The sequence below is a fragment of the Rhynchophorus ferrugineus genome, unplaced genomic scaffold, assembly GCF_030347505.1.
Source record: "Rhynchophorus ferrugineus isolate W39M unplaced genomic scaffold, kcgeb_rfMv2 rfM10, whole genome shotgun sequence".
Taxonomy (NCBI): Eukaryota; Metazoa; Arthropoda; class Insecta; order Coleoptera; family Curculionidae; genus Rhynchophorus; species Rhynchophorus ferrugineus.
This window is the reverse complement of record NW_027472589.1, coordinates 27742896-27768654: the sequence shown is the minus strand read 5'-3', so window position 1 is coordinate 27768654 and position 25759 is coordinate 27742896. Positions and strand designations below refer to the sequence as shown.

Below are 25759 nucleotides of genomic sequence, written 5' to 3'. Positions count from 1 at the left end.
TATTAATATTTAGCTCCAATCGTTTATGCTTCTACGATAAATCTGTTACATAAATATCTTTATACTGTACACTTATATATACCGACGCACATCTAATGTGCTATATGAACTGACCGGATATTGAATGGTCATGGTGGTTAAAGTTTTTCTTCCTTGGTTTACCACAATATTATCTGGAAAATAATATAACTAAATCATACAGACATTGAGAATAATTTTCAGTGTCTGTTTGCTGTCTGATTAACGATTATCATTTGTGGTAGTAATCCAATATTTGTATATATAATTATTAACTTATTACTATTAACTCTCTCATTATAGCTATAAGGATATTGTAGCGTTTTTGTAATAAAATAAATAAAATTTATTGAACATATATAATGTGGTTTATATTTCATCTTTATTAAGTTATTTCATGAATATGTGTCTTGATATAGGCAACCCAATATATACTGCAGTGCATTGTAAGTTGTCTAAATAAAATAATTAATATTAAAATGTTTATGTGTATGTATGTGTGTGTGTGTGTGTGTGTGTAATGTAGGCAACCAAACATATACTGTATTGTATTTTTAGTTGCCCCATTTTTTTTTAATAAAAAATTTATTATTTATACTATTTCAAAAATCCATCTACAAAATGGAATGAGTTGCAAAACTATATCAAAACTCGTAATATAAACCAGAAATCTATGTTTGAGATTAATGAAAATCTGAAAATTTCAACAAAATATGTGTGTGTATTGTCATCGTTACCTAAAGAAAAATCTTCTATCAGGAGCATACGAGGAGGTACATTTGTTTACATTTTCAGTGTCAAAATTGTCCACCCGGAGTAGGTATTAAAAATACCTCCTCGATACTTCTATGTTTCTAATGAAAATCTGAGAATTTCTACAAAATTATTCTTGTGGTGTCCGAGACCATCCCAAAAAATTTAGCTCGAAAAACAAAATCTTGTATCAGGAGCATACGAATGCGCGGAGGTAAATTTGTTTACATTAATATTGGCGAGACCAATTTTTCCAAAAAGTCAAAATTGTCCACCCGGAGTAGGTATTAAAAATACCTCCTCGATACTTCTATGTTCCTAATGAAAATATGAGAATTTCTACAATTATTCTTGTGGTGTCCGAGACCATCCCAAAAATTTTACACGACAAATAAGATCTTGTATCAGGAGCATACGAATGCGCGGAGGTAAATTTGTTTACATTTATAGTGTCGAGACCAATTTTTCCAAAAAGTAAAGATTCTGTCTACCCGGAGTGGGTGTTAAAAATACCTCCTCGATACTTCTACGTTCCTAATGAAAATCTGAGAATTTCAACTAAACTATTTTGTGTTGTTATCGATACCCAAAAATTTTACACGACAAATAAGATCTTGTATCAGGAGCATACGAATGCGAGGAGGTAAATTTGTGTACTTTTTCAGCGTCGAGGGCGATTTTTCCAAAAAGTCAAGATTCTGTCCACCCGGAGAATGAACCAAAAATACCTCCACGATACTTCTATGTTCATAATGAAAATTAAAACATCTGGTATTATAATAATGTAGAAACAAACAAATCTCCTTCTCCAAATAGTCAATAATTTTTTTCATAATAATTTCGATATGTAGACAGCTAAGTATATGTTTAAGTGTATTTTGAGTTGCCTAAATTTTGAAATGAAAAGGAACTAAATTAACTCTTCTGTAGCAAGCAAACTTGGAAATGTTTGTTAATATTACTGATAACTTTATGACCAAACAATAAAAAACACTTGTACTTATAAAATAACTTTTCTTTCAATATTCTTTTAGAAATATAATATTAAAATCACAAATAGCACATTAATTTACAATCCCCTACACTTTCTTGGAATAATGCTAGAAATCTGTTATTAATTAGATAAAACCGAGTAAAATTCTCAAAAAAATATACAATACATAATATAGGTTTCGGACATTATCAACTAAAATTAAGCATACAAAGCAAAAAGGCTTCTAACTATTTATCACAATCGAATTATATCTTAGAATATATGCTCCCCCGTGTACACGGGACTGGTGGGGGTGGTGGATATGTTGACGGGGTGTCTTCTCTGCATGAAGGTCCTCAGCCTTGTGCACGGAATTACTGCGGTTAAATGCTCCTGAAACCAAAAATATTTCCTATTAGTTAATTAAAATAAAATTAATTCAAATAAGAATTGATGTATATGATACATAAATACATAAATTCAATTACATATAACTGATATATTTTTACTACTAAAATCGATGGCACAAAAAGCCACAGTAATGTGATTTAATTATTTAAGTACATTTTATAACCACGTTGCTTAGCATTAAGCCTATCAACCAGTAAATGACCAACTTAGATACAAAAGGACATCTGGTCTTACACAACCTAGCTGGTTATTAAGTTGCCCTTGTGATTGTATCTTGTGAAGACAATCACAATAACAATTGCAAAAATAAGTTAACATCCATAAGTCACAAGGTGTCTTTTCTTTTCTTTCCCTTCATAGCTTTAATAAATTTACTGGTCTAAAGCAGAAGTGATTACTTGGCACTCTACATTGCATACGATTAATTATCTATTTAGTAATAAACTCACGTCTCTTATCCAAGGACTTGCCAAGGCCGTATCCATATCGACGCGTTGAGCTGGTCCCAAGACTAGAAGCTTTCTGATAAGATCCTTGGCCAGTTCTGACACGTGAGAGAAATATTCGTCGGGGAAACAGAAATCGCACTTCAGTATATTAGCTGTGGTTTCCTCCATCGAATCGTCCAGAAATGGGGACACCCCACTTAAGAGGACATAAAGAAAAACACCTGAAATACCGCTCGTTGATGATTTGAATTAATTTTTAAAAATATGTTATTTACCTGCTGCCCAACAATCGGTGTGCCTGCCTACCGGCTGACCCAACACAAGTTCAGGTGAGGCAAACTCCAAGCATGCCGGTGGCAGTATGACGTTCTTGGTGGTGTTGACCGAATCTCCGAAATCGACTAATTTTAGTAATGGTGGATTGGAGGAGGCGTCGACCATCACGTTCTCTGGCTATAAAACCCATTAAATCATAAATATCAAGTTCTTCAAATTATTATTAAGTGTGTAAAAAAGCAATCAACGTTCTTAACATCTAAATATAACACATCAGATCCAACCTCTATTAAAGTATCAGTATTTTTGCTGAAGTATTCTACAATTAATTACTGTTCACGATAAAAAAAGATTAGAAGAAAAAAGTAATAAAGAAAAAAAAATCCTTATTTTAATTTTAATAACACTGTGGATGTGATAATACTCCCATCCAAAGCTTTCAGTCTTGGGTGAGTCTGAAACGAAGTATATAGTCAACTGTTATTATGGAACAAAATACTCTATTCCATTAATTTAATGTTTATGAATTGAATTGAACATTGTTTTTTATATTTGTTAATTGATGTGGATGAGGATAGTCAATATTATAACACATCACAGTTTAAAGCAAAGACAATTCCTGAGGATATTGAAGATTATCAAAAAATTATTATCTTCACCTTTTATAAGTTAAACAAAAATTGGACGGAGAAATATTTCTATCACAAAGCCTTTGTATAATTCTTTTGTTTTATTATTGTTTTGATCACGTAGAAATAGAGAAGATAATTAAAGATAACCATTATATAAAAAAACTTATATTATGGCTACTTATTACTATAATGTTAAACAAAATTCGAACCATGAAATCTGTCTGTAATACTATTAACGCAAAAAATGTAAATCGTGAAGATTTTCCTGCTTGCTTGATGATTTTCTACCCAAACGGGCATGAATTTGCATCCTGATGTAAAAATAGTTGATCAGTCTATATTGCTGCTAGGATATTTAATGAAGACAGTTTATAGCTTTAGTGCATTCAAAGAACACAAGGAATTGTTAACATTTAAGAGATTAAAACAAAAAATTATCTAACAGCAGGAGAACCTCAACATTGATGTGCTGACGAAGCCTTTGTTCATGTATTTGAGAATATTCCTTGATAACGTTATTCACAGTTTCTACCCTCAGGTCTTTTTGGAGATTATCGTTACGAATGTATCATGCATCAGCAATACCTCGAAGTATCTTGTTTTGGAATTTTATGATATTCAATTTCTACTTCTTTCGCTGTGGTACAACTCCCATCAACCCAGTTGATCAACATAAATCCACACTGATTTCAATATTTGTTGGTAAAGCAAAAGCTTATTATATATGCAATATTCAAATAATAGAATACTAATATAAGCCAACAATTTAAAAATGTGGATTGCTTTTTTGAATATCTAATACCCTACCTTAACATCTAAATGAGCGATATCTTTCCTGTGAAGCCAAGCCAAAGCAGACATCAGGTGGCGAGTATACAGTCTGACGTCTCTTTCAATATAGTCCCCGTAGTTACTTAAAAAGTTAAACAAAAGTGGCCCATGTACCCTAAAAGACAATGATATTAAATTAGTTACATGGTAACAATAGAAATGAAAAACTTACAGCTCCAATACTATGGTATCCACCCCTGGAACTGGAGCGTTATCAAATAACGCCAAGGATCTGATGATGTTGGGATGTTCCATTCCAGCTAACAGTGTATATTCCGCCTGGGTAACTTGATGACTTTGTTTCCTTCTAGTTATTTGTTTTAAAGCGACTTCAACGTTGGTACCTAAAACCACCTGGTGTAAACGAATGAATTCGAGGTGTATCTTTTCACCTACCTCTGTCCTTGGCTAACCTTACAATTGAGAATCTGCCCCTGCTCAGTTCTTCCAGCTCGATGTATCTCCTTCTGAACTGTTCTTGTTGCCACAATAGGTTGTCGGCGATGGGTAACGTGACCGCAACACTGGGGAGACTGACGGCCTTGTTTTGACCGGACACCAATCGAAAACTGTATGTTTCTCCGGGCACCAGGTCGTCAACAACATAGGAATTATCCGTTATCAGGGTTTTCGACATGGGTGTCCATTCGCCCGACCCCAACTTACAGCACTCGACGTAAAAGGGGGCGCTGTGAGGGTTCTCCCAGTCCAGCTGCACGCTCGTCGACGTCAAGACCTGTATCTTCGGTTCCGCCATGGTGGTACCGCCACCCGTCACGCTCACCGTGCAGGTGCAGTTGGCCGGCCCGGCCTCGTTGCTCATCGTGAACGAGTAGGTACCAGAATCGGAGGGTTTCGCGTTTTCGATCGTCAGCACAGCGGTACCGTCGCCGTTGGTCTCTATCATAAATCGACCGTTCCGTAAGATGCACAGGTTCGGTTCCAGTTTCTTCCAGCTCTGGCGACAGTGCTGCCCGTAATTGCGGACACGGCAACGCAGCACAATCTTGGCGCCTGGTTGTACCACCACATCTTGAAGGCGTTCGAATATCTCCGGAATGGCGGCCTCGCCGTGGTGGTCGTTAACGTTGCCGTTCAGCGGGAATTTATTCAATCTACAAGAAAAAATGGTGGTGTCATATAGTTGCAAACATCAAATACTTCTTTACGTCAGTTTTAAGAAAGACACAACACAGCATAGAATTCTGTGTGAAGATTATGACAACCATGCTCCATCGATTTCGATATGTGATCATGGGGGTCATGCATTAACATCAACATCGACGGCAAAGCCGAATATTCATGGGTCCAAGCTAATGCTCTGTATTTGGTAATATAAGCATACTAGAAGCTGATAAAACCTAATGAAACCGTCGAAGCGAAAGACACAACAATGTTATTCTGCAGCATGACAACGCTCGACCACATGGTGCAAAACCGGTGAAAACATTCTTGGAAATATTAAAACGGGAAGGGCTACCCACCCCACCCGTCGAATTCTCTATTTATCGATATTATTTATTCAATATTAAATCCAACATAGCTGATCTTTCAGAAATTGCACAATAAAGTTCTACGCCCCATGTTATGTCAGTAACAACATAATTCAGCTAGTTATCCCTCTGGAAACCTGGAGAAGAAGGAATCTGAAGTGCTAATGTCGTACAAATACCCTGAAAGAGTGTCAGTATATCCAAATGCACTCGCCAAACAATTAAACGTGGGCGATGATGAATAATGATAATATTAATAAAAAAAGATACGTTACCTTAAGTTCCACGGTTTTTGGACAGTGATAGGGTTCGATATCACGTGGGCGGGCAACCAAACTTTCTCGCGCACAACATTTATGCAAACCAAATAACCTTTGTGCGCGTCGTACTTGATGATGGTTACGACCTCGCCCAGGTTCACCTTGGGATACTCCTGTATCACCCTGGCTTGGGTCCCGGGCGCTAAAATATGGTTCTCAAACTGAAATACAGGCGGCGTTTAATTAGAATGCACTTTGCTCATCAGAAAAAACGTGGTACAGAGAGAAAGCATGCATAATTAATGAACAATACATGTTAGACAAAGTTGAAACATAAATATAAAACATGCTCACCATCACGTTAAACTTCCTGTGAAATGTAATCGTTATCTATTACCAAAGAACACAAACAGACGTATCTATATGCACTTTTATTACTGTAAGCATCCATTACAATCCGAATTAATCCTACTTTCTACAGATTTGGTATAACTACATATAAATATAAAAGCAAAACAGTATTCTTCATTTTATGTACACTACGATTAGTTGTAACACTAGTTCATATCACAGCCGAAATAGTTTCCTATTAATTGTCATTCACTTGACAAATGTTTTCTTTTTTTTTTTCACTAGCACTAACGAACCTAGGAAAAGAGAAAGTCTGCTTAGAACTAGACACGTTCCATGCCTTGCTATTAATCAAGTTGGTTATGGACAGGGTGCATAAGAAATAACTGATGCTGTGTTAATACTATAAAAGTGTGTAACAAACGACGCAGCTCCTTCGCAGGCAACCAGATTGATGTTAAACGTAATCACGATTCGAGTTTAACCAAAGCAGATCAGTTATTTATCGTCTAAACATTACTGGTTAACAGGACGCCCCCTTTTGATTTCTGTACAAACGTTTTAGGGTACTAACCGGAGATTGCGACTCGCTCCACCGCGACTGGATCGGAACCTCCTCTTTGTCTTTGTCGGCGGCCGGCTCGTGCTTGTGCTTGTTCTTCAAGGAGCTTTTAAATCCGCCCAGCAAGTGTCTCTTCGCGGGTTTGTGATTGTTATTATTTTTGTTATCACAACTATCGCTGAAAAAAGTAATCACCAATAACAAATTATCTGACAAGATCTTTGATAAGTTAATAAAGGTATATTTAAGATGTTTGTATTTTTAGATGTTTTGGGATTGTTATCGTTTTTGTAATCACAATTATCATAGATGAATATATTTATATATTAATTTGAGCAAAAAGCAGAGCAGATCAGACTCTGAGAACTATACCAAAATATTAAAACAATTAAGCATTGTTAAAAAGTAGTTGAAAAGTTCTTAAAAGTTAGTAAAGGCATAATTTAAAATGCTTATATATTTAGATGTTTCCCTCTAGATCTGGGATTGTTATCATTTATGTAATTACAATTAGCATCGATGAATATAATTATATATTAATCTGAATCAACATCATATTAGGCAAAAATCAGAAAGACTCAAAATCAAAGAACTGTACCAAAAAATTAACATATTCTTAGTCTGTTAAGATTATAGGAAAAATACATATGCATATTAACAAAAAAATGATTGACAAGCTTTCTTGTGTTAACTAAATCCTCACAGTGATAAATAATTCTTATGAGGAAGGAATTGAGAGGAATCTTATAATTCATGATATCTGTTATTTTAAATGATTTATAGCAAAGGTACATTAATTTAAATCGAATCAATTTAATTTACTTTGTAAAGGGACTGTAACTGATAAAAAGATTTGAATGATATTACTTACCCTGAGATAATATCATTGTCTGACGGGATACCAACGGTGTTGGCCTTATGAATATAGTGAGGTTGTTTCCTGGGTGATTTAGTGGCAGCTGTATCCTGGACAATATCGATGGATTTGTTCGAAAACTCTGGGAAAAGGCTGCTACAAAATGAAAACAATATTTAACATGATAAATGAGAAGAAGAATAAGACGAATCAGTAAGGGACTATTTAAACTAAAATTGAACATATTAATACATACTGTAAAGTCCATTACTTATCGCTCACCTTATCAGCTAATAATACCATTCAAGCAAAGATAAGTACGTACATCATATAACATCGAATACCTTACCTGGTCAAATTATTTCCTTCGGCAGCGGTACTTCGATTAAAAATAAAGTCAAAAAGAACAAAAAGATGCAAAATAAAAAAAAATGGACGATGAAGACGAAAAGAGGAGGAAAACAAATAAAAAAAAACGATGAAGAAAACGAAACGGGAGGAACTAATAAAACAACGTTCTGGTTCCAAGTTTCATTTTTTTATTCTATTGAAAATGTTCGGATCATTGCGCTGCAATGGAAAATAATAATATTTATGTACAAACATACATTGTTCTTTAAATAAATATGTACAATCGAAGAAACATCTAAAGAGATACATATACATTGATACTTTTTGTGTTTTGTCACTTTGATTACCACAATTATGCAAACTAAACTCAAATAAAATTATATTACCATCCAGAAAGGACAACGAAAAACCAAATAAAAGAGAATCAGCGAGAAGAGCTTAACGAAAGTTGAGAATGCAACGAGTACAGAAATAGTGTCTGGTAGATGATACTGAAGCATGTAGAAACTGTTTCTATACTTTAAATACAGGATATACTATTGGGAATATTCACTATAAACCTTAATTGTTTTTGGGAGCACTTAGTCGATTCAAACAAATACTTGCAGTGGTGTTCAGATGATATTACATTCAGCAAATATGCTGATATATTTATAATAAATACCAGATCATCCAGTATATCGATTAAGAATGGAAACCAGAGACTTTCGATCAGGACATCATTGTTTTTACTTAGTGTTTAAAAGTAAAGGTGCAGGGTTGCCATTATACAAAGTGCCTGGAAACTGAGGAAGTAAATTATTATATTGCCTCGTAAGCAATATCAAAAAGTTATGTTTTGAAATACCATGTTTGTGAGTAGCACTTTCTTAGATCCTTGCTACTTGTTGCTTGCAAAAGTCTTGTAGAAACTTCTGTACTTCTTCCATAAAAACAATCATATAGTCATGTAACAAGTCACAAAAGGTGCAGTGAATTATAAACATTATTTTTTTATCTGAACAAATAGAGACTTGATCTATGTCCTGATCTATAGTCTTCTGGAAATGAGTATCATATACAAGCTCCCCCATTAAGCAGAGTAAAAAAAAACTGACACTATGAGCACATAAACCTTCATTGAGCAAAACTGGTGAGTTACGGAGCAACTTCGTCCTGTTCTAAATCGATAATGGAATGTCTATTATACGAAGATGTAAATGAGGAGCTTTTTGGTCTTTCTTTGTAACGGCAACAACAACAAAACACTGGTGTACTGCTAGAATATTATTGGTAATTCAAGGCAAGTTGTGGGAGAGGATATCCGTCAGATAGTACCGAATCCAGACGTTACGTTGTTGTTCTCTGGTTGGACACGAGCCAGGATATCCCTCCGATATATATAGCATGAAATATGGTGACGAAATACATATATTTTTTATAGAAAAAACACCAAATATAAAGAAAATAATATTATACACATCTAATGTATAGTTTATATCGTAGGTACTTCTATGTTCAATTATTTTGATTGAAAATGATTTATTTCACCGAAGGGTATACCAAAAAGGTGTTCCATATACAATACTTATAGAAATAATGACGTCTCATATGAAATAAAAAGCAGTTTTTGGTATAACCTTCAACATATTTCCTCGTATGTATCACAAGTTCATATTTTGCATGTGTTTGTTCACTTTTAATTTACACTGGTAAGTAATATCTTTCATGTTTCAAGTTTCTCTTCCATATTCGGGACGTTATCCTCACAATATTTAAAAAATAAATCTCTATCACAGAAATGTAACCCTTTCTAAAATTAATTTTTATCCTTTTTTTCCATACCAAAAAATATAATATATACTTAATGGACTTCTATTATTACAGTCTCAAATATAATAATGAATTATTGGCCATGAGTTTACTAGATTGTATGAACATCGTGGTAGCTATGAAATGGCGAAAGTAGCTCTTGGCCGTACTGTATCTTGCCTAGACTAGTCTAGTACTAAAGCTCAACAACTCAGCTTCTATCGCAAAACATTCAAACAATCTAGCATTACATGTGAAAAAAATAATATTTTTTCACCATAAGATACATTTTAACAATATGGACCAAAACTCAAAATCAACCAATAGCACTCGAAAAAAAAAAGAAACTGCAGAAATCCCCAAAATAAAACGAAACTCTTAATATCAGCCTAAATCCAAGTAGGCTAAATTCTTTGATACTCACGATTGTTTTGTTCTTTCTTTCTGGTACGCAATGGGACTCTGGATGGCTTTGAGGAAGTCTCTCTGCTTCTGCAGTATGTCTTTGATGGTTTTCACCCATTGATTACGCAGCTCCTCCGAGGAAGCGGTGCAGACATAACCGATGCCAGGATTCGCGAATTTGGGAGTATCGGATATGCTGGCGATATTCCGTGGATCCGTCGTCACCACGAAGCTGAGGTCGTCTTTAACGTCCTTAACGTTGGGATGTTCATCTAGAGCCATTTTATTTACCTGCAAACAAATAAATCGGTTAAGATTCATTCTGTCTTCGTCCTCTGTTGTCTTTGTTGGTTCTGGTATGGTTTTTAACGTTTTTCTATCTACTATATTTGTCCATTTTGGCGTGATTACTTTATAATTATTTTTTAATTGTATACTATTGTGGTGTTTATTATTTTAACTTTTATCTCTGTCTCCTGCCTCCATTTCCTAATACCATAACTCTCATGTATTCCTACTCTTCTAATTCTTGGTTTAAAATGTTTCGTTTTCTCCCTGATTTCGTATTATTTGTTTCCCTTTGTCTCTCAGTCCCAGTTTTTATCTTGATGTTATTGATCTTCTTGTACATTTTCCAGTATATAGATTTCCCAATCAACTTTGTAGTGTCATTGTATATTGAGAAAGATAATGCTAGTTTTTATAATGATATTATGCTGAAGTAAGTTTTTATCGTTAACTAAATGTTTACGAAAATAATACATATACTATTCAAAAGCTTAAAGTCTTTATGAGCAATAAGTATTTTGTTTAAAAGATAATTGTCACAGACATTTTTATCATAAATATTATCTAGTAAAACGACTTCCAAAATGGGTTGAGAGCAATAAAAGCCGCACATAAAACAAGAATTACATTTGGTGATGGTATTAGGACCAATGAAATTGTTATATTATTATACACCTGGAAGATGGGACATGAGACTGAAGAAATAGGTGTTGTGTTTTAAAACACATTGTTTTAGCTCAATCCTCTTATTAATCTGTTACATGTGGTGTAAAATGGATCTATTATGACTCTAGAAGAATTAACCAATGGACAAAAAGTGGCAAACATAGGAATAATAACTAAAATGTGATTATATCTGAAAGAAAAAATCAACAAAACACCAAAAACTTGTTGAATGGTAAACTGAAAGGATGCTAGCATCTTTTTTTTTAATCTTTTTAATAATACTTCCTAGGAATAGCATTTTTCATCAACTTTTAAATTTTTAGCAACAAGTTGTTTTTTATTATGGTGATAATGGTTTATATCCAAATGTTTAAAAACACGGATTAGTTTCTACACATATCATATGAACTTTTAGCTTATATGGATTAATGAGCTGGCAAAAGATAACCTTTGGTTTTATTGTTATGTAGAAATTTTAGTACTTATATTTACATTAAATTCACTTTCTAATGAACATGAATATGAAAAAAAGTTAATTCTTGATAAATTAAACCTCAGCATTAATTTAATATTTACTAAGAACTACAAGATAAAGCAAGCTTACCTGTATATGACCCTTATACACATATCGTGGACTTTGGAATTGGGACTTCTTCCCGACCACTTCGGAAAATATGATACTTTGTTCAAACATGAACACTTGTAGCTCCTTGTTCTTACCAACACTGACTGGGTTCTGACCCGGAAGATCAGACACGTTTAGCAACCCATGAATCAATAGTTTGCCCTGAGCCGTTATCTTTCCTGCCTGTAACATTAAACTGATGCATTCTGCGACGCAATCACGTTTTTTTATGTTTACCTCGAAACCTTGAAGACGACCTACGTCCATCATATTGTTGGCGCTCTTCGGCACCTCCACCATTATACTATAAGCAGCTCTGAGAGATTCGATTTCTTTGGTGATGCCGGCTCGTTCGGTGTATTTTAAGATGTCCCTCAGCATCAACTGGTACTTCATGATTCTCTGAACGGGTTTGATTAGGAGATCGCATATTTGAAGTTTATGACCTGGGCGGACATAACATTCGATTGGTTTTATTAATATTTGTACGTGTATCATGGATGATTACCTAATTTGACTCGCAACTCTTCGAAGTACGTGTCCAGGTGCTCTGCCACAATATATTCTGAAATGGGCTTGTTCTTACAATAAACTTCGTACATTCTCAGCTTCATTTCATATTTCTTGAAGAGCTGCGCGAGTTCCTCGGGATTCTCTATTGCTGTTTTTAGTTGTCTTAAGAAACGACTGAAACAGAATGATTAATATTAGCTGATAGATAGGCTTAATACAATTTTAATTTATTACTACTGTTCTATTGCACTTGCATTAATATACAAGCAAGGCGAGTACGGGATTAATAAATCAGTATGTATTTCCCAAATTAAAATAAAACTAATCCACTTAAGCCAAAGTTACGAATACACTTATACACTAAACAGGTTCGTATGATTTGGTTTGCTTCAATCTTCTGTTTTCCTGCGTGTCGTCCAGTAGTAGTCTAGTGTCCTGTATTGCATTTTTACGTGGCGATGATTTAGTAAATCCACTTGATTTCGAGGTCACTGTGCAGATCTCCGTTGATTACGTAATAATAAGAATTGGTAATTAATCGTAGAAATTTGTTTTGGGTGCGTCGGATTGATGTTTTAGTTCAACCCCATATTTGCATTCTATAGGTCCAAATTGACTTTATGATTGACTGATAAACCAATCTCTTTAATTTTAGGTCAAGTTGAGAGAATCTTCTGACTAACCAGTACAGTTGCTTGACCTTGATGATTCCAATTTAACCTATTATCGTGATATATTCCGAGGTATTTAGCTGATTCTACTTGAGGAATCGGGAATCCGTCAAGTGATATAATTAAGTTTTTATAATGATAATAGGAAATGTCCTCGCAACGCAAAATTAACATGGATAGATTTGGAGCTGTTAAGCTGTATTATCCAGACTCTAGTCCAATCGTAGATCTTGCTGACCGCTACTTATATTTCTTCTACAGCCTTAGACAGAGATACATCTTTTGCAATGATAACTGTATCGTCACTAAATATTCCAAGTACTGTTTCTTTAGTTGTTGGGATATCAGACTATAGAGTAGATATAGATGTAGCTTGTAAGATGTCCAGGAATATTGAATAAAGCCGTATTTCTTTTCTTCGAATGCGTTTTCAACAACCGCTGTTCTATGCACTTTGTGCACTTATCGATTGTCGAGTGGTGATAAGTACATGTTAATGATGAATTTATACTTACTTCTTGTGCCAGTCATAGATCGCTTCAATATTACCAAAGACCATTTTGTCCTTGCCTTCTCTGAGATCATCCGGCATGGGTACTTCACATTCCGGATCTCGCATAGTGGCGATGTACCCGTCCACAATCAATGACAAGTCTCTGACGTAAGCCTCTTCAGTATCTACCAGTTCCTGCAGGACATATCGCCGTTTCTTCAGTAGATTTTCGATTGTTTTAGCGTTATCTGATGCATCCACCTGTGGATCAACGAAAATTATTAATAATTAAACAAGAACTTGAAGGCAATGGGTATCATACTTGTTTATCGCTTTCGTCGCCACTGAGAGCCAACGAAGCGGCTTCGTTCGACGAACAATGCGCGGATAGATCTCTGGGTTGACCGTCCACCACGAATTCGGACAAAGCTTCGGAACTACGCGTGTTCCTCAAGGCAGAATGACGTTCCTTGTTTTCGGAGTGTTGTTCCTATGGAAACACGTTAAAATATCAAAATTGTGTACCAGTAAATTTGAAAAAAAAAGCATGCAAAATATTCATATTTTGTAAGCATGCTCTAAAATATATTAAAATTGGTGTATACCATGCATGAAAAACTGTGAAATTATATACAATACAAATAATAACTGATGTTTTATATAATAGCTTGGACTATTATATAAAATTTCATAATACATAAATTCACGTTCATAATACATAAAATTTAGCGATGCTGTTCAGAGTACATAATCTATTGGAAAACTACATGAGTGTGAAAACGAACTGAAATTATTGAAAACAATCCAAAATGTTCAAAATATCAAAAATGTGGAAAAAAACAATATGAATGGAAAGTTATATAAAATATTGCTTAAATTAAAAATTATACATTACTTAAAATAGCGATAAGAACATATATTCAAAATACATTAAAATGTAAAGTTTAAAACAGTACAAAAATTGTTGAAAATTTGTTTATAATACATAAAATGTGTTCAAAATACATAACATTTAAAAAAATCTCACATGATCCCAATGTATTACGTGATGTTTAAAAAATAGTAGAAGAAATTGATGTTTGCAATAAATAAAGTGCCAGAGAAACAATGCGAATGTGAAAATATGTTCATTTTTGACATTTTAGTGTTGATGTTCATAATATGTAATATTTCGAAAATATATGTTCAAAATACATAGAATTTGAAAGGGCTCATTTATTTTGAATCCAACCGGAAAATGGTTGATAATTTAATAAATCAACAGAATAAATTAACACTGCAAATGTTTTAAAACAGCGCCATTCATATTCACGAGATAAATATGATGTTCATAATACATACAAAGTAAAAAGGCATATTAGTTATTCATAACATTCCAAACTTCGATTCGAATTGATTAAAAATAAATTAACTGCAAAATTGAATATACCGAAAATGTTAATAATTCATAATATTAAAAAAATATGTTCAAAATACATAGAATTAGAAAAAACGTGAATGTGAGAATGCGTTTATTATTAGTTTTTTCCTGCTGATGTTTATAATATGTAATATTTAAAAATATATGTTTAAAATCCATAAAATTAAAAAAATGGATTTATTTAGAACACTATACTACGAAAATTGTTGAAAAGTTTAATCATTCAACAGAAGAAATTAAAACTGTAAATGTGCGAAAATAACGCCATTCATTTACACGATGCAGATGATGTTCATGATTAATAAAATGTCAAAAAGCATGTTTCTTATTCAAAAAATTCTAAAATAACGTAGAAATGGGAACATTTACCCATGACGTTCAAATACATAATATTTTTAAATATTCACATAATACATAAAATATAAAAAAGTTCATTATTCATTAAATTCAAATATTAGCAAATTCCCAAATAAGATGGAAACGGGAACATTTACCATTGACGCCCATAATACATAATTTTTTAAATATGTTCAAAATACATAAAATGTAAAAGGCATGTTCATTATTCATAAAATTCAGAAATTAGAAAATTCCAAAATAACATGGAACTGGAACATTTACCGATGATGTCATTATATATAATATCCTAAAATACATATGTTCAAAATACATAAAATGGGAAATTTGCTAAAAATTGGGCAATTAAATAATAAGATAAGAAACTAAGGTGACATAACCTACATAGTAGTAAAACACGGTAAATAAAAATAATAAAAAAAAACAAAAAAAAACAACAACAACGTGCAAAAACAACGCAACCAAAAAGAAAAACAACAATTAAAACTTTAACACGGGAGGTCGCACCATTCGCTCCTTAACGATCTGCTCGATTTCGGCGAGATCGGCGGACGTGGCTCCCTCTAACGATTTTATAGTTAGACCGGAGACCTGCTTTAGAGAAAAAAAAACAAAGAAAAGATACGTTAGGATGATATACACGGCGTAGTTTTGCTGTTATCTGGAACGTTATTTGCTCAAGTTATCGAACAAATACGATCTTATGACTAACTTCGTGGATATTCCAGATTCTGAGCGATTTATTGCAGAAATCAACGTTGATGTTTAAATAGATTCATGTAGACATGCGAATTACATTATTACGGCGGTTAACGTAAGATTATGGTTTAAGAACTGTTGTTGCACTACCGCAAATATATTAACAAACGTCTAAATATCTAAATACCGAGAGATAATACCACATACACAATATTTATAATAAGTTTATGTAACTTTAAACTGCTGAATTTTAGCTAAAATACAATCTAGGCCAGAGGAATATATAAAATAATAAAATATAATCGATATATTGACATCACATTATTTTACTATATTTTTATTACATGATGCTGTAGGTTTAAATTTATCTAATAAAAATGACTTCATTGTGTTGTTATCTAGAATTATAGATTTACATATTGTGTGTAATAATATTCGTCTATATAAAAATTTATTTTAATTTTTATGCACCAGCAAAAGAAGGAATGTCTGATAGATAAAAGTAGTGTTAAATTCCATAAATCGTTGAAGCTTTGAAGATTGGAAAGTGATGTTCGTATCTCCTATATTACTACGACCTAATGTCTTGTGATCACTATTTATTTGAAAGTTTGAAAAAAAGTTTAAAGAAAATTAAAAACATATAATTGGCAGACTTTTTGGAAGATTTAACAACCAAAAAATAATAAAATAATAAAATATATATATATATATATATATATATATATATATATATATATATATATATATATATATATATATATATATCTAAATATATAAAAATAAGGATTTATTTATTATTTTGTTATGTCTGTGATCACAATATTTTATTATATATTACATTTACTAATATTATTTTAAACAGACGTCACTAACATATAGTCTATTCAAAGTTTTTTTGTACATACGTCAAGAAGATGTTTAATATATTGCCTAGCGCAATTTCTAAATTCGTTTTAGAATCAGACAATATTTTTCTTCTCATTGTATTCTAGTTAAAAAGAGACACAATGCTGTCTGATAAGTTCGATCACGTAAACGAATGAGCCTGTCAAAGTCGTCCGGTTGGCAGACGTATGAAAAATTCTTTAAAGTATAACTGTAGTTTTTAGATGTACTATATTGTTAAAATAAATTATGTTTGATAACATTTTTGTTCAATTATTTTATTTAGTATGTCAAAGCCAAACTGAACCAAAACTCAGAGTTGATGCAGCAACATTGCGAAGTTTTGATGTCACAAATTTAGAAGCCGTATGTACAAAATAACTTTGAAGAGACTATAGCATTCTAAATGTTAATAATTGGCTGTGATTTTTGTCAACATAATGTTATATGTTTTTATCTATCAACTTTTTTTAATAGGTATAACTGCATTACAGTTTTCTGAATATTAGTAGTTCTGTTGTTTGTTACCTACGTTGTTTTTTACAAATATCACTATAAATACAGCAATCGGAATATTAATACTACTCTTGTAATTTTTATCATCAGATTCGTTGTTTCCTATCCACCAATATTGGTTTGTGAGAAATATCACTATAAATAAAGTATTTTGAATATCAATAAATAGCTGTGATTTGTTAATACGTAGGCTTATAATGTTTTTTGATCGATCACTGTGTATATTATTCTTTAAATATTAATACTACAGCTATCAGTTTTGTTATAGAATTTTATTATCTATTTAGTTTTCTATCTATTGATATTATTTATAACAAAGATCACTATAAATACAACATTCCGAATGCCAGCAAGTACGCGTGGCACTGTAAATACAGTAATCCCAATATTAACATTAAAGTTGTAGTTTATTATTATACTGTCTACCCAACACTATTGTCCATAACAAAGGTCACTATAAATACTGCATTTTGAGTTTCAATAGATAGTTATGATTTTTGACAACATACTATAACATGCTGTATCTATGAATTATGTTTTAACCGATATCACTATTTACAATATTATTACGGCTACAATATTCATCATTATTATTCTATTATGATTTTTCTCACCAAACATGGTTATCGACAGAATACTGCAAATATTGTCATTATGTTATTTTATCTACCAACATTGCCTGTATCAAAGATTGCTAAATATACAGCATTCTGAAAATATTACAACAGTGGTGATTTTTATCAACAAACTGTTCTATAATGTTTTTATCTACCAGTGGTTTTAGCAGATAGATAAATACGCAAGTTCGAATATTAATGTTACAGCTGTGACTTTTGTAATTTTAATAACCATCGATTTTGTTTTTAACAAAACTGTATATTTTATCAATTTGTTCATTTATTATGTGTTGTATGTATCAATTTTATTTAAAACTAATTATACATATATACACTATATATAACAGTATTATTAAAAAACTATATAGCTGTGGTTTCTCTATTGTTTGATGTATAATGATATTAACAAGCGTTGGGAACTATCGACTAAAAATAGCAGAAACAGTCGATAGTGGCAAATCAGTCGAACTAGTCGATAGTAAAAAAACTAGAGACTGAAATAGCATATGTGACAACAGAAGGAGATGTACGAATTCTTTCCAGTTTTATCCTATTTTGAAAGAGAAAAGGACTGTGATGTACAGTTCAATTCATATTAAATAATTTTAAATTGACAAGTGGCAGTGTAAAAAAAGGAATGGAATAATGATACCAAATATGTTTAATTGTATTTTAATATCTTGAAAGTAACAATGACATAATAGAATAAAAGTAATTCATTTATTTCTATTTCATTCCAACGTGTGCTTAAGAATGTCTTATTCCATGATGTACATATTCTTAAACTTTCTTGGGAAAAAAAAAGATAACTACTGGACTCTATTACGTTAAAATCAACAGTTTCATTTTGAACGATGTAAAATTATTTTTATATTTTAAGTATTTATTATATTCTCTAGAATAAGTTAGATTTAGAATATAAGTTGTACAGTAGATCACTTACTGAATCGATCTTCTAGACGTCAAGATAGATATTGTATAAGGGAAATCATATAATAATACTTATTGCCCACGGGCAGATTGTTGAAGTTCTAATAGATTACTATAAAAAAATAGTATTCTAAGATTATTATTTGTTGAAACTCCAATGAATGAGTTTCAAGATATTCAAAATCCTTGTTGAAAAAACATCAAGAGAGTTAGATCGAATCGAAGAAGCTAAGCAAAAAGTCAAAGTCAGTCAAAAGCATTTTGCTATCTAACATTCATAATTTTATTCTTTTAGCCCTATTAAATTAATAGATAATCTTGAAAAATAGAGTTCCAAAATGCTGCTATATTAATGTACAATGCTGTTATTTACAACCAAGACAAACAAAACATGAAATATATATTACATATAAATCCATGTAAGCATATATTCGGGACATTACTCCCAAGGTCGCGACTAGAACGCTAAAGCCAGAACGTTAAAAAATCAGTCGAATAAAACTAGTAGGTCCGAAAAAACTAACTGGAAGTACACGACTGAAACAGTCCATAGTAATAAAATATTTTTAACAAAAAAATTGAACCGACTTCAAAAATAAATAAGGAAGTAATAAATTTTTAATACAAAAAAAAAACATAATATTTATATTAATTTGGATTTGGAAAATTATATTATTATTTTTACAATGTTTGGGCTCAGCACCGACTTTACTTAAAGTAGTCAGTTGGTAGTAATTAAAATAATATTGTAAATAAATAGGTTTAGGTAGGTATTAAGCTAAATTATGTGTATATAGTAGAATATAAAATACGTGTAGTAGATAAGTTAAATAAGGTTTTCGATTATTTTTATTCAGTTATTACAACGATTATTATATATATATATATATATATATATATATATATATATATATATATATATATATATATTATTTTAAAATGTTTTTTTTGTGTTAAAAATCTAAGTTTGATTATTTTTAAATTTTTAGTGAGTTCCTTATTTATTTTTTGAAGTCGGTTCAATTTTTTTCTTAAAAATATTTTATTTCTCCCTTTTTAGCGTTATATATTTATTCAATACATATTTTATTTAATATTACAATGGGTAGGCCAAATAAAGGTGCTGCTCGTCTGAGGAAAAATAGGAATAAAGAAACAATGATTGAAAATAAGAAGCGCTTCAGCCCCGGGATCTGCTACCTAGCTTAGGCAATTTGACAAATGTTTTAACTAAGCAACAACAAAAAGTTATTGTACCCGCTGGGAATCGAACCCGCGACCTGCGTTTGGGGCTAAACGCTCTAAACATTACACTATAGAAGCAGTCGTGTACAGTACTTTTACGAGGTCTTATATGCTATAGTTAGTGCTTAGACAGCAAACTGAATGGCTTTTGCACTGAACGACTTCCGATTTTCCGTCACATCAGCTCAGCAATAACATTATACCTAAATATCTGATTATTTTAGATAAAAAATATGTGAAAACTTTGTACGTGCTTTTGAAATTTCCCCCCGTCCCCCAACAGGCCCTGATTTGGTTCCAATGGGATCACCTTGGAAGTGCATTCTTTCGAATTTTGAAAATCGGCCCACAATTGACGGAGAAATCGACGAACATACGTAATAAAAATATATACAGTCGAACATAGAACCTCCTCAATTTCCGTCTGTTAAAAAGTAGTCAAATCAGTTAAACCGAAAATATAGCGACTGCAAGTACTAAACTGAAACAGTCGATAGTTCCCAACGCTTGTTTTTATTTTCATTTGAATAGCAGTATTTTATGGAAATGATAACTTATTTGGTTACTATATTGTGAATATATAAGCATTAATATTTGCGTTATCACCATTAAGGTTCTTGTATTTTGTCAGTCTTCAGTTACTTTAAATAAACTTAATATAAATAGGTGTTCGGTTATATTTTATTTTCAATATGGTGAATTCACTTTTTCATTATCGTCGCATAAGTATTACTTATTTTAGTTAATACGAATTTGTATTTAAAAAAAAAAAAACGGGACTTACCCTGGCTTTTCCCGGTTTCTCCGCGATTTCAGGTACGCCCGGTACTCCAGGCGGAGGCTGCGGTACGAGCAACGGTTCCTGGATGGGTTTCATGGGCGGGGGCAGCTCGCACTCGACCTCGTCACCTTCGTCGCCGTTGGTAATCTCGGCGCCCAACGATTTGGCACCCTTGATGGGCGTGGTCCTGTCGTCGTCCTCCTCACCCTCGGACACCGAGGACTTGTTGTTGCCCATGTCCGTGGCCGGTACCTAGGGCGCAAAAAAAAACACGATATAAACCCATTGTCGCGGTTCGATTTGGCACGTACATTGTTGTTGAACAGGGATAGTCGGCGAAAGAAACGTATGCGCATTTTTTAGTCGACTAGCAGCACATGAACTGCGGCACAACTGTTCGTTTTCACGCGCTAATATTGTACTAACAGCATTACCGCAAATATCCTGGAAGATAACTAACATTTAAGTAAACAGAGCGCGCTACGAAGTGATTCATTAGTTAGGCGACGTATAGAATTTTTTTTCGTGGAAAATCCGACTTTAGCTAAATAAAATTCTTGAGTAACTTGTCCTTCGACTGGGAACACTTTGTTTTTTTCTGTTTGTAACAGTAGATAGCGAGAGAAACGCAGGATTACAAACAGAGTACTTTCTGACGACAGCCTTATACAACAAAATATTTTTAAGAAAATAAATTGAATTGTTGCCTCTGCTCTTAATATAATCACTGTGGCTAAAATCTAACAGGAATTGAGAACCAGTATGATGTTGAATTAACAGAAACGAAAGATCACCATGATGTTAGCTCTATTCGAGATCAAATTTATGAAAAGTATAAAGTGAGTTTTTTTCGATATAAACATAATTTAACACAATATCCATAGAAAACTAAGGGATATGCAGCTCTTTGAGTAATGGAAATCATCCCTTCATACACTTTTAGGAAACGTAGGATTTAAACGGCGTAAAGACAATCCACGAAGAGGTCTAAAGGAACTTTCAGAAGAACTTTTTAGGTTTCGCTAGTCATCATAGTTTGTAATAATTAATCGCAGACATATTGTTAGTGTTTTTCCCCAAGTCCCCAGGTTTGAAAATCTGCTGTTAAAGAACTTGGAGGAACCATCAGTTATTGTTATGGTCAATGCACCATACCATAGCAAACTGGTGGAAAAGATCCCAACAAGTGGATCGACAAAGGCTGTAATTAAGGAATGAGTTGCAAAACATAAAACAAGTCCTGAAGAAACCATGTTAAAGAATGAACTATTTGAAATTACTTTTTTAGAAAAAGTCTCCAAAAGATACACTGTAAATAAGATGGCTGAACAATATGGGCCCAGAGTATTACATATTCCTCCCTATCACTGCATATGCAATCCAATTGAATTGATATGTGGTGTGGCAAAGAGTTATTACAATGGACATGCAGATCGAGAAGGATATACAAGTAAGAACTGTTTGGATATGTAGAGAAAAACATTGTCTACAATAACACCTTTAGTCTGTATAGACTCCACCACACATATAGAAGAAGAAGTTGATAAAAGGAACAAATGTTGGATATATTAATTAGATGGAATAAATAGTTTAGTTATTGACTTGAATAACGGTTGACAAAGTAACAGTGATTAAAGAAAACTTTCGGTGTGGGATTTTAATCCAATGCTAACAATTACCAGGGTTAAGACAGGGTGATGACAGTGGAAACAACTAAATATGAGTATATAATTAATATAGGATAACTATAAAAAATTATATTGTAGAGTGTGAAAGATGTATGTGAATAGATATGTGTGTAATTGTTCAGAATATACATGAGAACTTGATTAGAATGCATGAGAACATGGATAGTAATTGTTTTGCAGATATGGCAAATGCTTTAGAGATAAAGCAATGATTATATCATCTCCATACAGCACCATCTACACTCATTCTTCTCGTTTCTTTTCTCTATCAGTACCATCTGCAAAGCATTTATTTTCTGATCATATAACATATATATTTGCAAAAATATGTTTGTGCATATTTCAGTTCATATAGGCTAAAGGCCCAGGAAAGCAAGAACATCATCCTAACCAACAAAGTTATTGTATCTTATCTTGTGTTTAAGTTTTTTTTTTAATCTCTGATAGTTTTTCCAAAGTGACGAGAATGGAATGACTCCATGTTTATGATTATCGCCTCTTGCAACTCACCATGGGTTTTGAACCCTTTTTAAACTTTTGCCTGTATCTGTCATCAGAACTTCTCAATGATGTACTCATAGAGAAGAAAGTTAATTGAAACATACTAATGAGCCGAAAATAGTTACTGAAAAAGTTACGAACCTCACTGCCACCACTATACTACACACTACACCACTATTTTTTGCCAATTTATGACATTTTCCTTAGTAAACCGTCTGAAAGTTATTTGAGAGTTTGAGCTGGGTTTACATCTACTCTACATCTCATCTACGTAACTCTTACAACTCATTGTCACTAACTTAGTACTAAAAGCACTAACTCGCATTGATACTTCGAATTTTCACCAATATATAACGCAGATCATAATACATGCAAAGGCCTAATATTAACCACAACATTACCATGACAATGCAACACTGCACACCTAACTATTTCGTAATCTGTGGGAAGTTATTGGAAATTAGTTGGGAAGTGATGTCGAATGAGCTATATCGCCTTGACCTGGGAGTATCTGATTAATACGTCTGAATAACACGAATTGTAGAATTTTCTCCAAATGCGGTGACCTAATTTTGCAATTTATAATTATAAGTTACCCGAAAGAAGGTATTGACCACTATAATTTGAATTATCTCGTATAATTTTGTATATTGTTGGATAAAATGTGAAATATAGTGCAATAATTTTGACTAAAAACAACTAGTTGATTATTCGGAGCAGTGTTGGAAGATGACCAAGCGTAATAAATCCGAGTTTTTGCGTCGATATCTGATAATAGATGAAACATGGCGTCCAATCGACAGTCATCCGAGTAGATTGTACACGATGGACCCGCTCCAGAGCATGGGAAAACGCAACAGTCGGCTGGCAAGGTTATGGCGTCTGTATTTTGGGATGCCCATGGGATAATTTTCATTCACTACCTTGAAACAGGAAAGACCAACAGCGACTATTACATAGCGTTATTGGACCGTTTAAAGGTCGAAATCGCCGAAAAACGGCCGCATTTGAAGAAAAACAAAGTGCTGCTTCACCAAGACAATGCACCGTGTCACAAGTCAGTGAAAACGATGGCAAAAATCCATGAATTTGGCTTCGAATTGCTTCCTAATCCACCGTATTTTCCAGATCTGACCCCCAGCGACTATTGCCTGTTCAAATCAAAAGAATACTAACTGGGAATAAATTTTCGTCGAATGAAGAGGTGATCGCCAAACTGACGCCTATTTTGAAGTAAAGGACAAATGGTACTACAAAAATGGTATGGAAAAGTTGGACGGTCGCTATAATCAATGTATCACCCTTGAAGGGAATTATGTTGAATAAAAAAAACTGATTTTGCCAAAAAAAAAAGTGTTTTACTATGGTCGGCCGGGGACTTTTTAATATATAACAGGTCAATTGAAAACTCGGATAATAATGCTTATTGCCTACGGGCAGATTGTTGAAGTTCTAAGAGATTAATAAAACATATAAATCAACTTTATTGGTCAAAAATAGCAAAATGATGAATGTATTGAAGATTTTTAAAACTAAAACGATTTGGTTTCCAAAGATTTAGCCCTCCAAATTACTTTATAACAGCTTTTGGTTATTCAGACCCAAAACCGTCTATACTTGTGTAATTTTTCAAAGACAAACTATAACCTGATGGAAGGAAACTATAATCAAGAACATTATTATTGTTTGGTTTAAACAGGGAAGATCCTAGTCGTTATACTGAGGAAAGGAAAAACCCGAAACCCGTTAAGAATTTCTTTGAGGACGAACTCACCGTATCAGTCCTGCGGTTATTGTTATTTTAAAATTCCACGTGATTTGTTTGTTGAACACGAACCGTTGGGGAAAATCTAATCGGCGCAAGATCGATTTTGTTTTATTTAATTTCGCGTAACAAAAAGCAGCTGTCGACTTGATCGACTCGGCCTTGAACGGATAGCTGGATATCAAGGTCGTTACGTTTATATTTTTATCTCGTTCACCCGATCTACGATCGCTTTTGTTTTGTTGCTGATCGGTGTAGATCCGAGGCGCATAGGTGACTTTCAATGGCGGTTTCGCGCGTTAGTTGACGATATCGGTGTTTGTACGCAGCCTAAATATATACGAAATGTTCTTTTGGGGAGTCTAGTCGAGATATTACCTTGATTCTTTTGTCGGACCCTGTCTTCTTCAGTGGCGGCTTCGAATCGAGAGGTCCTTGGGTCTTGTCTACCTTGCCCTGTGATAGTTTACGTAGCGGTGGGGGTAGCCATTTTCTCCTGTAAAGAAAATAAAAATCGTTAGTCGTTGAAAATTAGTAATGAAAATTTTATATTGTTTAATATGTGAGCAAAACTCCGTTTCTTTTTTTAATTAGTGACTTTATTTTTAATAACAGGTGGGGCCAAAGTTTCGTTACCTTTTTGATTGCGCTCCATCTTGGTTATGTGACGTTTAGCTCAGGTTC

General features: G+C 33.1%; 1 protein-coding gene across 10 annotated transcripts in view; it reads right to left on the bottom strand.

The window, feature by feature from the left end:
- Window positions 1–1765: 1765 nt before the first annotated feature.
- Window positions 1766–25759, bottom strand: part of trio (trio Rho guanine nucleotide exchange factor) — a 379571-nt gene continuing 355577 nt past the window's right edge. For 4 of the 10 annotated variants that reach the window (XM_076416297.1, XM_076416298.1, XM_076416307.1 and 1 more), the window contains 18 exons: window positions 25454–25571; window positions 21125–21373; window positions 15953–16039; window positions 13991–14158; window positions 13691–13929; window positions 12500–12678; window positions 12229–12437; window positions 11971–12174; window positions 10432–10703; window positions 7881–8021; window positions 7022–7187; window positions 6112–6317; window positions 4740–5458; window positions 4516–4687; window positions 4320–4458; window positions 2880–3057; window positions 2605–2825; window positions 1766–2137 (listed from right to left, as the gene is read on the bottom strand). In XM_076416297.1, coding sequence (XP_076272412.1) covers window positions 2018–2137; window positions 2605–2825; window positions 2880–3057; window positions 4320–4458; window positions 4516–4687; window positions 4740–5458; window positions 6112–6317; window positions 7022–7187; window positions 7881–8021; window positions 10432–10703; window positions 11971–12174; window positions 12229–12437; window positions 12500–12678; window positions 13691–13929; window positions 13991–14158; window positions 15953–16039; window positions 21125–21373; window positions 25454–25571 — 3787 coding nt within the window. In that variant the 3' untranslated portion in view covers window positions 1766–2017. Of the gene's footprint in view, window positions 2138–2604; window positions 2826–2879; window positions 3058–4319; window positions 4459–4515; window positions 4688–4739; window positions 5459–6111; window positions 6318–6512; window positions 6744–7021; window positions 7188–7880; window positions 8022–10431; window positions 10704–11970; window positions 12175–12228; window positions 12438–12499; window positions 12679–13690; window positions 13930–13990; window positions 14159–15952; window positions 16040–21124; window positions 21374–25453; window positions 25572–25759 lie in introns of those variants that run through there. The other 6 variants (XM_076416301.1, XM_076416300.1, XM_076416302.1 and 3 more) reach the window with 6 other exon arrangements.